The 12,687-nt window shown below is 51.6% G+C and overlaps 1 protein-coding gene across 1 annotated transcript; it reads left to right on the top strand.

Annotated features, from left to right (window-relative positions):
* Window positions 1-11,136: 11,136 nt before the first annotated feature.
* On the top strand, window positions 11,137-12,604 carry LOC120646520 (translation initiation factor IF-2-like). Its single transcript, XM_039923068.1, has 2 exons — window positions 11,137-11,525; window positions 11,860-12,604. Exons 1-2 carry the CDS (start codon window positions 11,137-11,139, stop codon window positions 12,602-12,604), a joined length of 1,134 nt encoding a protein of 377 aa, XP_039779002.1.
* The last annotated feature ends 83 nt before the right edge of the window (window positions 12,605-12,687 follow it).

Raw genomic sequence — 12,687 nt, 5'->3', positions numbered from 1 at the left:
ACACGCTAACGTCGTGTTCCATCTAGACCTAACATGGCTTAGGGAATATGAAATTCGAACATTACATGATAGTTATCTACTGAGTGCACCGATGATACTTCCCCTTCCTAATACCTCGGGGCCCGCCTCCTTCGCACGGCGGGCCCTCTCTCGCTTCCTCTCCCTATCAGCTTCACGCTCCTCCGCCTGCCGACGTTCCACATCTACGAACCTCTTCTGGATCTCTTCTTTATCTTTCTTGCGCTTCTCCTCCATTTTTTTCTCTTGTAGCATTCGCTGCCACCTTTCCGCAGCCCACCTTGCTTCGCGCTCAACGTGTTCCTTAGCTTCGGTCGATTACTCCGTGTCCAGCCACTGTATGAAATCACAAAGCGGTGGTGGACTCTATTTCCAAGCCGAGTTAGAATTAACTTACTGAACTCCGAAGGCGCAAACTAGATAGTGCGAGGTGATATCTTCGCTTTGTCCTTGCCGTAGCGCTTTGCCGGATCGTACTCGTAGTTCTCACACATGAAGAACCTCCTGCCGAAGTCATCGCCCAAAAATTTGGACTCCATCAGCTTGCACAACGAACCGCAGAAGCACATTGGAACCTGCACTCCTTGAGGCACAGGTTCTCTAATCTTGTTCCACAGAATGTAGGTAGAACCAGAGAAAGACATGGTGGTATTGCGGGGATGGCTAGTGACTTCGTATGAGATGGGGCGATGTCCTATTTATAGATGGAGCTATTTGGTCTATAGGCATGGTTCACGCATGTCTATCGCCGTTTCAAACGGCGGTAGGTCCTCCTACATTTTCAATTATAGTGGAGGTGCAGAAGAATCTGATGCAAGGTGACAGGACATCGAAATCTTAATTGAAACTCATGAATGTCTCATAAAAATATATTTTCACATTCTATTAGAGTTAAATCTAATTTGTATTAATTTTTTAAAAAATATTTCCCTAACCTCCGCTATCTCTATTATTTTCTGAAATATCTCTAAATGTAAAAAAAATAATTACAGTACAGACAGTATATAAAATAATTAAACAATTAATTACAGTACTGAGAGCATATAAAATAATTAAAAAATGTGGGAATACCTACCGCCGTTTCAAACGGCGATAGGACACTGGGCGTCTACAGTCCGGCTACGGCCGGCTATAGCCGCGCTGTAGCCCGGCAGTAGCACCTACCGCCAGTTCATCCGGCTGTAGGTAGCTACCGTCGGATGAAACGGCGGTATGTTTGATGGGCCGTGGGCCAAGGAACTTACCGCCGGTTCATCCGGTGGTACTTTCCTTCCGCCGGATGAACGGGTGGCTGTATGACATATTTGCAAAATAAGAATTACGACATATATTTTTGACAAATCAAAAAGAAATAATATAAAAATAAAAAAATTCCAGCATTTGGATGGGCATGGTGAGGAGCACGGTGGCGGGGCAGTTCTCCGACGCGTTGCACGGCACGGGCGCCAGTGCAGGCGCGTCTCGGGATCCAGCACGGCGGCACCTGCACCAGCGCAAGCTGAGCGCTTGGATGGGCATGGAGTGCTGGATGCCGCACTCGCCGCCGGCACAGCCGCACCGCCACGGCAGTCGTTCCAGCTCGCCAGGGTCGGCTGTATGATTGTGAGTGCCCCTGAATGAACCACACTTTAGGGCCCTTAGGCTAAATAATTTTTTTTAACATGATAAAGTAGATAATAATACTAATGATATATAATTTTTGAAGAACAATGTCTATAATACAAAGAGTTTTGCTCCGGTGATCCTTTTCATAAAGTTTGCACAAATTTTAAAGTATCTGGAATTTAATTAAATTTTTCCCAAGTGGGTTTTATTTGGGCCCAGCCCTACCCATGCTCTATTGAGGCCTGATCCAAGCGGGAAATCTATTCCCGGCACATGCAGGGACATAGGAGGAGAAGAACATTGCTGTCGGCGAGCTCGGGGAGGGGGATGGGGAGGAGCGGCCACCGGGGAGGGGCGGTTGGTGAGGGAGCGGCTGCCGGCGGGTGGCGGCGGACTTTAGGTTCTGAGTTGCCGGATTCCAGTGGCCACCGGACTTAGACGAAGGGCCGGGGGAGGCGGCGGCCCGGCGGTGGAGGCGGATTGGCCGGCGAAGTGCGAGGCCGAGCGGGGCCGGATCCCCGTTGGGTAGTGGCCGGCGGCGGGGGCGAGAGCAAGGCAGCGGGCTGGGAGTGGTTAGTGTTGGCGGTGATAGGTTGTGTTCACTGACAAGCACACCATAGAGGTGGTGGTCTGTGATGTGGTGCAACACTTTGGGGCAGTAGTGCATTCTGGAGACTGAATTTGGAAAAATGCACGATGAGTACAGTTCTTTGAATTATCACATGACCCCTCAGTCACAAAAAGAATGCAAAATTCACTTTTTGAGGAGTCAAATAATTTCAAGTTTGACCAAATTTTTCACTACACAAAGGACAGAAGGAGTAGATATATTCATATATAGATCCAAATTAAGATAGCTCCTGTTTTGCGCTGGGATAGAAATTAAGCAACACAAGCTGAAGCTGAAGCTGTGAGGTCCGATGCAAGGTAGCATTGTGATCTGGTCCTCAATCAGGTGCTGCGCAAGCGCACCATGTTGCGCCATCGGGCTAACCCCTAAGTGACAAACAACCGCGCCCCCTCGGTACAGCTCCTACTTTGTCTCCGACCAACGCCCGCGTCGGCACTAGGAATGTAAGGACGGCGCGCATTGGCCCGCGGAGAAGCCAAGCCATAGGCGACGGACGCGCGAGGGGGACCAAGCCAGGCAGCCACGGCGAGCCCTGACCCCGAACAGAGAGGACGAATCCTAACGTCGCGGGCGGCGCTGCAGCGCCGGCCGCGGCTGCGCTGGGCCGCTGCGTCCCCGGCCCACAATGCGGCGGCCGGCGATGATGCCTCCTCTGTTTCGTTCGTTGGTTCCCTGCCTCCGCAAGAGCAGCCGCGCGCCCCGCCAGTCGCGGAACACGGGCGCTTCCGTCAAGCTCCGGCATGCCGTCACGGAAGGAGCTAGCCGTTCTGCAGAGCAGGGAGGCTGCGACGAGTCCGGACGGGGCACTTGGGGTCGACTGAGGCGGCGCTCTCCTCTTTGGACGCGCGGCTTCTCGCCTCACCACGGTAACACCGCGCCGCTCCAGCGCCACGCCGGCCGCGTGCGCCGGCGTCCCCAACCAACCAAGGGCGGACGGTAATTCGATTACTGTCCGGGCTCAGTAAATTTGAGCCGTAGGATGGCACCTGTGCGGCTGGGATAGGTTCTCACAAGCTGTTGTTTGGGACGCGCCAAGTGGGGAAAGGCCCAGTTCCACCTGAGACCAATCGGCTCGTTGAGGCCCGTAGCTAGGCGCGCTTTTTTCTTTTTTATATTTTTAAAAAATAAAAATTTTAAAAATATATGTCCATTTTGAAATATTTCAAAAATATCCCCCGGTCACCCCCCCATAGGGCGACAGGCCCTAAGTGTAATTTTTTTTTTCAAATTCACAATGACGTCCCTGGCAAAAAAAAAGGGGGCCTGTCGCCCTCCCAACGGCCGACAGGGGCCTGTCGCCCACCCCAGGGGCGACAGGGGACTGTCGCCCTTTGGGGGGGCGACAGGGTCCCCTCCCCCTATATAAGCCCTGGCCGCCATATGCCGCCATCCCCTTTGTCATTTGAGCCTAAAAATTCAGGAAAAAAGAGAGGGGTGAGGAGAAGAAAAGCGGCGAAGCTCTGCCGAATTGCGTACTTGTGATTTATCGGTAACTTCCGTATGAATCCATTGATATTGTATAAAAATTTAATTTAATTAGCAGATTAGCTAAATTAGATTTGGTGCTTTAGAACACTCGTTTAGTATTACAATTTTAGTACTATTACAGACTTGTTTTTAAATTAATTATGAATTAGAATAGAATTATAAAAGTACCTTATTGATATTACAGCATAAGGCAATGACTGCTTCTAATTGTGGAGGATTTTCATGGACCAAAGAAAAATCTAGTATAATACTTGATATCATGACCCATCTTGTTATCAGTAAGAAGTTGGATCCGTTAGCGGATGGTACGATAGAGATGGTGTTGTCCAAAGTAGTAGAGTTTAAAGATTTCACATTATTTCGAGGTATTACGACGCAAAATGTAAAGGGACACCTGCTAGAACGTCGGAAGATATACATGAGAGTATGTGAACTAGCGAATCATCCTAATACCATTGGATTCTTATAAAGTTCTTGTAAGATATGAATGCGGCCAGAGGTGTATGAGATGCACATTAAAGTAACTCTCATTCAGTTATAATCCCGTCCATCATTTCGAATCCATATTTATAAAACAGTAACATTGTTTTTAATTATATGCTATAATTACCCCGAGGATACGGAGTTGATTAACAAAATGATACCAAATTTCCGTAAATTGGTATGTATCTTCGGTGGACTTATGCCGCAAACTAGACGAAGGAGGCGGATAAAATCTTCGGGTGATAGTACTTGGCCGGCGCAAGAACATATGCCCGGAGGTTCGTCGAGTCATGTTTCAGCACCTCAACCACCTACTTGTGTTAACTGGGATGACATGGATGACTTCATGCCCCCAAACCATGGCCTCCAACACATGATGTTCCTCCCCCTATACATGAACCTAGAATCAGAAAGGAGACGGACTTCGGAGTATTTATAGGCGCACAAAGGTCTGATACTCAGAGTGTGGAGTGTAAATGCACCTAAAAAGCCTACATGACAACACAGTGAAGAGGCTAGCTGACCTAACACTGAAAATGCTAGATTCGATTCTCGAAATGACTACTCGATGCATCTATGTGCATGCAGACTCACAACGCTGCATTGATGCCGCTCGGTCGATCGCGCCTAGATGCCGCCTTCCCCACTACACACCACAGACCTGCGCTGTAGAATGACAGGTTCGTCGTCCTCGCCAGAGAGACTGTTTTGAAGGTGAGCTGGAGTGGTTGCTGTGTTGTCACATCTTTTTGAAATGGTGGAAGGGCACTGCTAAACATGTCACGTATGTCTGGGCAAAGAATGCGACATTTGGGAAACCCGTGATCGCGGTGCTGAGCAGTGGCAACCTGTGATCTCGTACTCGCAGCTAGATACACTATGGTTCCTATTTTGAGCTATTCGAGCGTGTAGTCGTCATCATCGTCGGTAGGATCTCGGCCGCTAACTCCTACCGCACCTAACTTGTCCTTCATTAAATTACGAAAAAAATTCGCAAGAACTTCCCTTATTTCACGAGTATTATGGAACCCGCAAAGATAATAAGTTCACATCAATACTATGTATAGAAACAAATGACAAGTAAACTAGCACAATCATAAACATCGGATACAAATAAGCAGTCCACAGCTATCTCATTACAAATAAACATCAGATATATCTAACCACCCCTAGGGTGTCGGATCATTTTAGCCCTCTGCTGGGCACGAACATGGCCCTCGGAGTAGGTGAGAACATCCGGAGACCTCACCTGTTGCTCTGGACGCGCAAGGGGCTGCGGTGTCTGCTGCTGAGAGATCCCAAGTGGTGCTCCTCCTAGCTGTGAATACCCCAAGACATCGGGGTCACCTTGCGCGGCAGGCTCTTCTGGAGTCAAGCTGTTGAGGTCGTCTAAGGTGAAGGCCTCGTTATCTGGTCGAAAGGAGGAAGAAGAAGGTCCGGCGCCCGCATCCGGGTAGAATCCTACGCATAAAATGTGGATGTTAGCGTACGCCCGTGTATTTCGTCATAACATGTAGAAACCGAAATACAAAACATAAACTAACATGTATAGACCGGTATCTGTGGCCCCTGTACCATCCCTAGATATGGTCCGCCAACTAGTGCTGTCCCTCTAAACATTTCAGTATGGCCGAACGCAGTAGCTGGATCGTATCTTGTATGTGATATTAGTAAATATGTAGCAACACTTGATCTAATTTTAAAGAGATATGTACGTTAGCTGCACTTGGGAAGAACTGCGACGTCGGCCCGTGCACGGTCGACGGACACGGGAACGACGACGAGGCCTGGGACGACCCGTGGCTGTCTTCGTACTGCACACGGCTTCCCAAGTTGTGCACTACCTGACGCTACTGATCACGCTGCCTCGATCATGCCTCTGTCTGCTCAAACTGGGTCATTGGGGATCCGGCACGTACCCTCGTCAGGTAATTCGAGCAGTCCGTCTCCATCATATTGCAAAGGCGAAACTGCATCCATTCAGTAAAGATACAGTTAGAAACATATGAATTATCTTACGAATATGAATATATATATATATATATATATATATATATATATATATATATATATATATATATATATATATATATATATATATATATGCAAATATGATCAAGAGACTCACCGCGCCAGCTAGTGCCTCCACGTGGTGCCGGGCATAGCCATCCTGAGGCCTCGCCTGGTGTGGCTGCGGGTGAGTGTCAACATAAACAAGACGAGCCCGAGTTCGGGGTAACGCTCTCTGAAATACTTCATGCACCCATACATGATGAACTCAACAATTCCCACAAGAGAAAAGGCACGACAAGAACGCATAACCATATTAAAACACTCTGCATGGTTCGTTGTCTGAATACCATACCGTATTCCGTTGGTATCATAAAGGAATGACCATTTCTCCTTAGGTGCACCTTGAATCCAGTGTGAAAATGGCTTCTCAATTGAATCCCTAGCCTCTGCAGCCTGACTCATGCCTGCTCCTGATGCCCTTATCTTCACTAACTCTGCAGTCAACTGATCAAGCATCTGCCATAATGCATTGAATTTTCTCTGTTGATTTTGGGTGCACAACCTCTTAAACAGGTCTTAAGATCCTTGTTCTTAAAGTGGTCATAAAAGTTTGCACCCATATGCCTAATGCACCACCTGTTTTTGGATATCGGGCCACAATGGAGGCGTTGTCGCAGTTCCACGTTGCAATTTCAGTATTGATTGCAGCAGACCTGCATGCCTATCACTAATAAGGCACACATCTAGACGTGCAGCAACAACATGAATCTTCACTCGTTCAAGGGACCAATACCAACTGTCTATGTTCTCATTCTCAACAAATGCAAATGCGAGCGGAACTATTTGGTTGTTGCAATCTACACCGATTACGGTGAGTATCTGACCTTTATACCTTCCAGTCAAAAATGTGCAATCAATACAGATCACCAGAAGACAAAACTGAAATGCTCTAACACAAGCACCTATGCAAAAGAAGGCTCGTTGCATAATTCTTTGTCCCCTAGTCACGGCTGGTACGAGGTATGTGTTATAAAAGCTTCCAAGATTTCTAGCAGCAACCTGGGATAACATACGGGGTAGGTTATCATATGATGCCTCGTATGTGCCGAACCGCATCTCGAACACCCTTTGTTTAGCCCGCCATGCCTTCAAATAACTGATGGTGTACTGGTAAGTCTGCTCAATGTGTCGAACAATCATTTTTGGCTCATAATTTAGGTTGTCCATAATAAACCCATATATTTGCTTTGCAACAAAGTCGCATGATATATTGCGATGCGAGGGAAGAACTTCTAACAGCAAACAAGTGTGCTCTGTCACAATTAAACATTTCCAGTTTGACTTCCATTTTCCCTTGAATGCATGTACTCGCCATGGACATCCATCATTCACACACTTCACCTCATATTCTTTACTGCCAGACTTTACGACTCTGAATTCTGGTTGTCTCAAGTTGACTCGAGCAGCGGCAAAGGTTTGGGCTCGGCGTACAAGGGCGCCCTCCACACTCATCCCCAATTGTAAATTCCTAATTATGCCTTTTGATTTCTTGGAAGAGTCTCGTGATCTGTCCTCTCAGGAACATGATGTCCGCAACCGCTGCCACGACTGCCTCGCACAGGCAGTCAGCGAACGCGCGGCATACTGGAAGCAGCGAGGCAAGCAGCGGGCGATCAAAGAAGGTGACTCCAACACCCAATTCTTTCACGCACACGCCACACTGCGTTTGCGCCGGAACATGATCAAGGTTGTCGAGGTGGACGGTGTGCGCGTCAACTCTCACGACGGCAAGGTGGCTGGACTCACCTCACACTATAAGGCGATCCTAGGCGAGCCGGACTCGAGCTCCTTCGCCTTCGATCTTGGGGCCCTCTACAGTGGGCGGAGGCTCGCTAGTGCTGCCCAGTCGGCTGATTTCTCTGCTGATGAGGCACTTGCGGCGGTTCGGTCCATGAACAAATGCAGCGCTCCGGGTCCGGATGGTTTTGGGCCAAGTTTCTATGCTACGACCTGGGACTCCATCAAAGCTGATGTCATGCGTTTCCTGCACTCGTTCCACACTGGGTCTGTTCAGCTCGACAGGATTAATCGATCATACATGGTTCTCCTCCCCAAGAAGCCTGGTGCTGTCTCTGTTGATGCCTTCAGGCCGATATGCTTCCAAAATTGCAGTGTGAAGATCGCGGCCAAGTTGCTCACCACTCGTCTGCAGAAAGAAATCCCAAGGCTCATTGACAAGGATCAAACTGGTTTCCTCAAAGGCAGGACAATTGCTGAGAATTTCGTATATGCAGCTGAAATGCTTCAACAATGTCACAAGAGAAAGGTTCCTACTCTGGTCGTCAAGCTGGACTTTGCCAAAGCGTTTGATACCGTTAACTGGGACTGTCTAATGAAGGTTCTGACAGCACGAGGTTTTCCTGCCCAATGGTGTTCCTGGGTCCGTATGCTCCTTGAGACCTCACGCACTGCTGTGCTTGTCAATGGCTGTCCTGGACCATGGATCACTTGCAAACGTGGGCTGCGTCAGGGGGACCCGATGTCGCCGTACCTGTTCTTGCTTGTGACCGATGTTCTGCAAGCTCTCATCAAGCAGGACGCCTCCGTCCGCCACCCGCTTGACCATTCGGCGACGTGCTCCGTCCTCCAGTATGCCGACGACACCCTTCTTCTATTGCGTGGGGAAGTCGAGGACGTGCAACACCTGAAGCGCCTTTTGGATCAGTTCTCTGCTGCAACCGGGCTCCTGATCAATTATCACAAGAGCACTGCGGTGCCCCTGCATATGGATGCGCGAGCATTACCACAGTGTATTGCTACTCTTGGGTGCCGGCAGGAAGGTTTCCCACAAACATACCTCGGGCTGCCTCTCTCGTGTGAGAAGCTCAAACTCACTGCTTTTGACCCGTACATCTGCAAGACTGATCGTTACCTGGCGAGCTGGCAAGCTTCCTTTCTCAATCCGATGGGCAGGACTGTGTTGATCAATGCTGTGCTTGATGGGCATCTCTCATATATTATGATGTCAGTTGCGCTACCACCTGGGGTGATTGCCAAGATTGACAAGCGCCGGCGAGGCTTCCTCTGGACGGGGGATGGAGAATCAACTGGTGCCAACTGCCTGATTGCCTGGGATCGTGTGCGACAATGCCGTTCAAACGGTGGACTGGGGATCAGAGACCTTGCAGTTCAAAATATTTGCTTGCTTCTGAAGCTTCTGCACAGGATGCACGTTGGGGAACAGTCGTCATGGGCGGCCTGGGTTCGGCAGCACACCTGTTTGGCCACCCTCTCCGGTGATCTGCAAGGCCCTCACTGGGAATCCCTTCGTAGCCTCCTGCCCCTATACCAAGCCATCACAACTGTGACGGTGGGAGATGGACAGACCACCTCGTTTTGGCAAGATGTCTGGCTGAATGATGAGTGTTTATCTGATCGATTCCCGGCTCTACACAGCCACTGCAAACGGGGGGATAAGTCGGTTGCTGCAACTCTCAGCGATGGTCTGCGAAACCAGCTCGTCTCTCGGTTAACTGCTGAAGCCGCTGAGGAGCTCGCGGTCCTTGAAAATATACTGTCAGATGTTGCTCTCTCTGATGCTAGGGACACAAGGCACTCTCCGTTTGCTGATTAGGATGGGAAACTACACACTGCCGATCTTTATGCATTGCTCAAAGGAGTGGGCGCCTCTTCAGGCTCACCTGTGAATCATTTCTGGGGCAGCTGTGCCCCACCCCGGGTGCAATTCTTTGCCTGGCTCTTGGTCCATGAATGGATTCAGTGCAAAGCCAACCTGGCTCGTCGGAAGATCCTGCCGGATGACACCTGTGAGCTGTGTGGTCGATGCCCAGAAATGGTTGTTCACCTGCTCTTCTTCTGCGACTTCGCTGCCTCCTTCTGGCGTGCTCTGGGATTCGACATACCTGCTGATATGGAGGCCAAGAACATCAGTGATCTCCCCCGGCACATTGTAAAATGCACTACGACACCTTTATCCTAGTTTGTTGTTGGAGCTTGTGGAAACGCAGAAACAGCATTACGTTCCGCCAGGAGACGATGACTTTGCGCCAAACACTGCAGGAGTGCAAACGTGAAGCGAAAGCATGGAGCTGTCGCCTTCTATGTACTGATCAAAGTCTTGGTGACCATTGGTGTAATCTTTTTTCTTTGGCAATGTAACTTAAACAAAACATTGTACTACATCTGGTCATTCTAGGGCCACCATGGAAAAATATAAATACCAGGTGGGGGACTCTCTCCCCCTCCGTTGACCCCTAAAAAAAACAAAGCTGAACACACAGGCACAGTTGTCGAGCCAAGACGTAGCCACCAACCGCAAGGCTCAACACTCCGGTAAGAAGCACGAAGGATCTTCAGACACAAAACAGCAGCTGAAACAGCAAGGCTGACAGCCAGTGCGCTGATCGAAGGTCTTCCATCAAGCTCAGCTCTCTCCTTGCTAGGTCGGGGTTTCCTTTCTGCAAGCAAGGTCCTTGGTCTCGCTCTTGCACTGTTGGTTCGGGTTGCCAGGCAGAAGCAAGCATTGCCCCTTGAGGCCTTGACAGCCGAGAACCAAGACCTGACTGTCGACGGAAACCACACGTCGCATTCAGGGGAGGATCCAGGCAGCTCTAGGAAGGACGAATCGACACCGCACGCCGGTCAGCGGAGAGACTCTCGGTAGGAGGAGGCCGGAGCTTCCCGGGACGCGCGGGGTCGGCGTCGGCGCTCTCCTCGTCGGTCGCGCGGTTTCTCGCCTAGCCCCGGCGACGGGGCGCGCGGTGGCAAATTGGCAAGCAAGAAACCGGCCGGCGGCGACCCAGCCGGCCGGGCAGCACCGTACCCAGGGTTGTGTCCAGCCCCCTGCCGCGACGAAACGGGTGCGTGCGGTAACGCGAATGCGGATGCCGTTCGCGGAGGAGCAGGGCGCCATCCGTCGTCGCGTCGTGCCGTGCCGGCGGCTCGTCTGCTTCGTCCGTGGCCGACTCGCCTCGCCCGCCGCCGAGCTCCGGCGGTTGCAGAACAGGCGCGCCTCCGACGCAACCACCGAACGATCCGCGCGCGCGCCGAGGAAGCATCACGGAACTGGCCGTTCGCGCTCAGCAGACGGCTGGGATGGAGGCGGAGCCCGGAGCCGGCCGGCCGGGGATGCGCGCGGCGCGATCGGCGGCGCCGCTGTCCTCGTCGGTCGCGCGGCTTCTTATCCAGCGTCGGCCTCGCCGCGGCGACGCGCGCCACCCAGCAGCCCGCATGCCAGCAGCGTCCCCGACCAGCTAGGGGGCGGACGGTATTCGATTCACCGTCCGGGAATTTTTTTTAATACAATTTTTTACTCAAATTACACATTAATATTTTGGATTTTAGAATTTTCAAAAATAGGTTACTATCGTCTACCCGACGAAATTACTTATTTTCGTCTACCTAGTAGACGAAATATGGGGCCCACCGTATTTCGTCCCAACTTAAGTATTTACTCGGACGAAAACATATTTCGCCGACTGGTTGGATGAAATCTTCCAAATTTCGTCTCACTGGTGGACGAAATGAAATTTCGTCGGCCCGTTAGACGAATCTCTATACACGATCCCTGGCCAATTCCGAGCCGTCTCATTGGGCCACAGCATCACGCAACATCTCAGTCGTCCATCCGGCAACGAACGGCCATTGGAGCGGGAGGAGGGGTCGCGCGCTGCCACCCACCGGCCGGCTGCCGCCCCCAACGACTTCGCACGGCCGAGGCTCCCCCGCGACCGGCTCCTCGCGGCGGCCGGCGAGGGCAGTAAGCACAGCACGCTCGCCACTGCCTCCGCGCCAGGCCATGGAGGGAAGTGGAAGAGGTCGGGCCACCAGCGCACCACGGATGGGAGGAAGCAGGGGCCAGCTCGCCGCCGCACCACGAAGAGCAGGGGTAGGTGGGCCGGCCGTCGTCCGCTGCGGGGCCAAGGGCCGCGCACTTGCGTTTACCGCAAGCGCCGCCGCCAGCCGCACAGGGGGAGGGTCGCGCCCCGCCACCGGCCGGCCCCTGGCCACCTGCTGCCGCGGGGGAAGGGGGAGGGGAGGGACCGGCCTGCCACCACGCCACGGAGGGGAGGACAAGGACGTAGCACTGGCCTCGACCTCCAGCCTACTGCCGCCTCCGCCGACATCGCCGCCGCCGCGGCCTCCTGGCTTCTGTCCTCCACAGATCTGCTCGCAGGATCGTCGGACCCAGGGCCGCCTGCAACCCCGGCTCCATGGAACTTGCCTCGGGATCCTGCAGCCTTGGAACACACCGACGCAGGACCAGATCGATGGGTGCCTGAGTTCTGGATCGATGGGAAGCTAGAGGGAGCAGATGGGGAAAAGGAAGTGCGGTGCGGTGGATAAGAACAGATTCTGGATGGTTCAGGAGGCGACTGTAAAAAAGATGCGAACCATTTTTTAACTCTGATGACCTGATAACGTGAGCC

The sequence above is a fragment of the Panicum virgatum genome, chromosome 8K (assembly GCF_016808335.1).
Source record: "Panicum virgatum strain AP13 chromosome 8K, P.virgatum_v5, whole genome shotgun sequence".
Taxonomy (NCBI): domain Eukaryota; kingdom Viridiplantae; phylum Streptophyta; class Magnoliopsida; order Poales; family Poaceae; genus Panicum; species Panicum virgatum.
Note: the sequence above shows the minus strand (reverse complement) of the source record. Positions and strands in the feature narration are given on the sequence as shown.

Bases quoted from the DNA above. Each gene is read 5' to 3' on its own strand.
- LOC120646520 (XM_039923068.1), top strand. From the start codon at position 11,137: ATGCGGATGCCGTTCGCGGAGGAGCAGGGCGCCATCCGTCGTCGCGTC. The intron at 11,526-11,859 runs GTATTCGATTCA...ATTGGGCCACAG, and splicing joins GACCAGCTAGGGGGCGGACG to CATCACGCAACATCTCAGTC.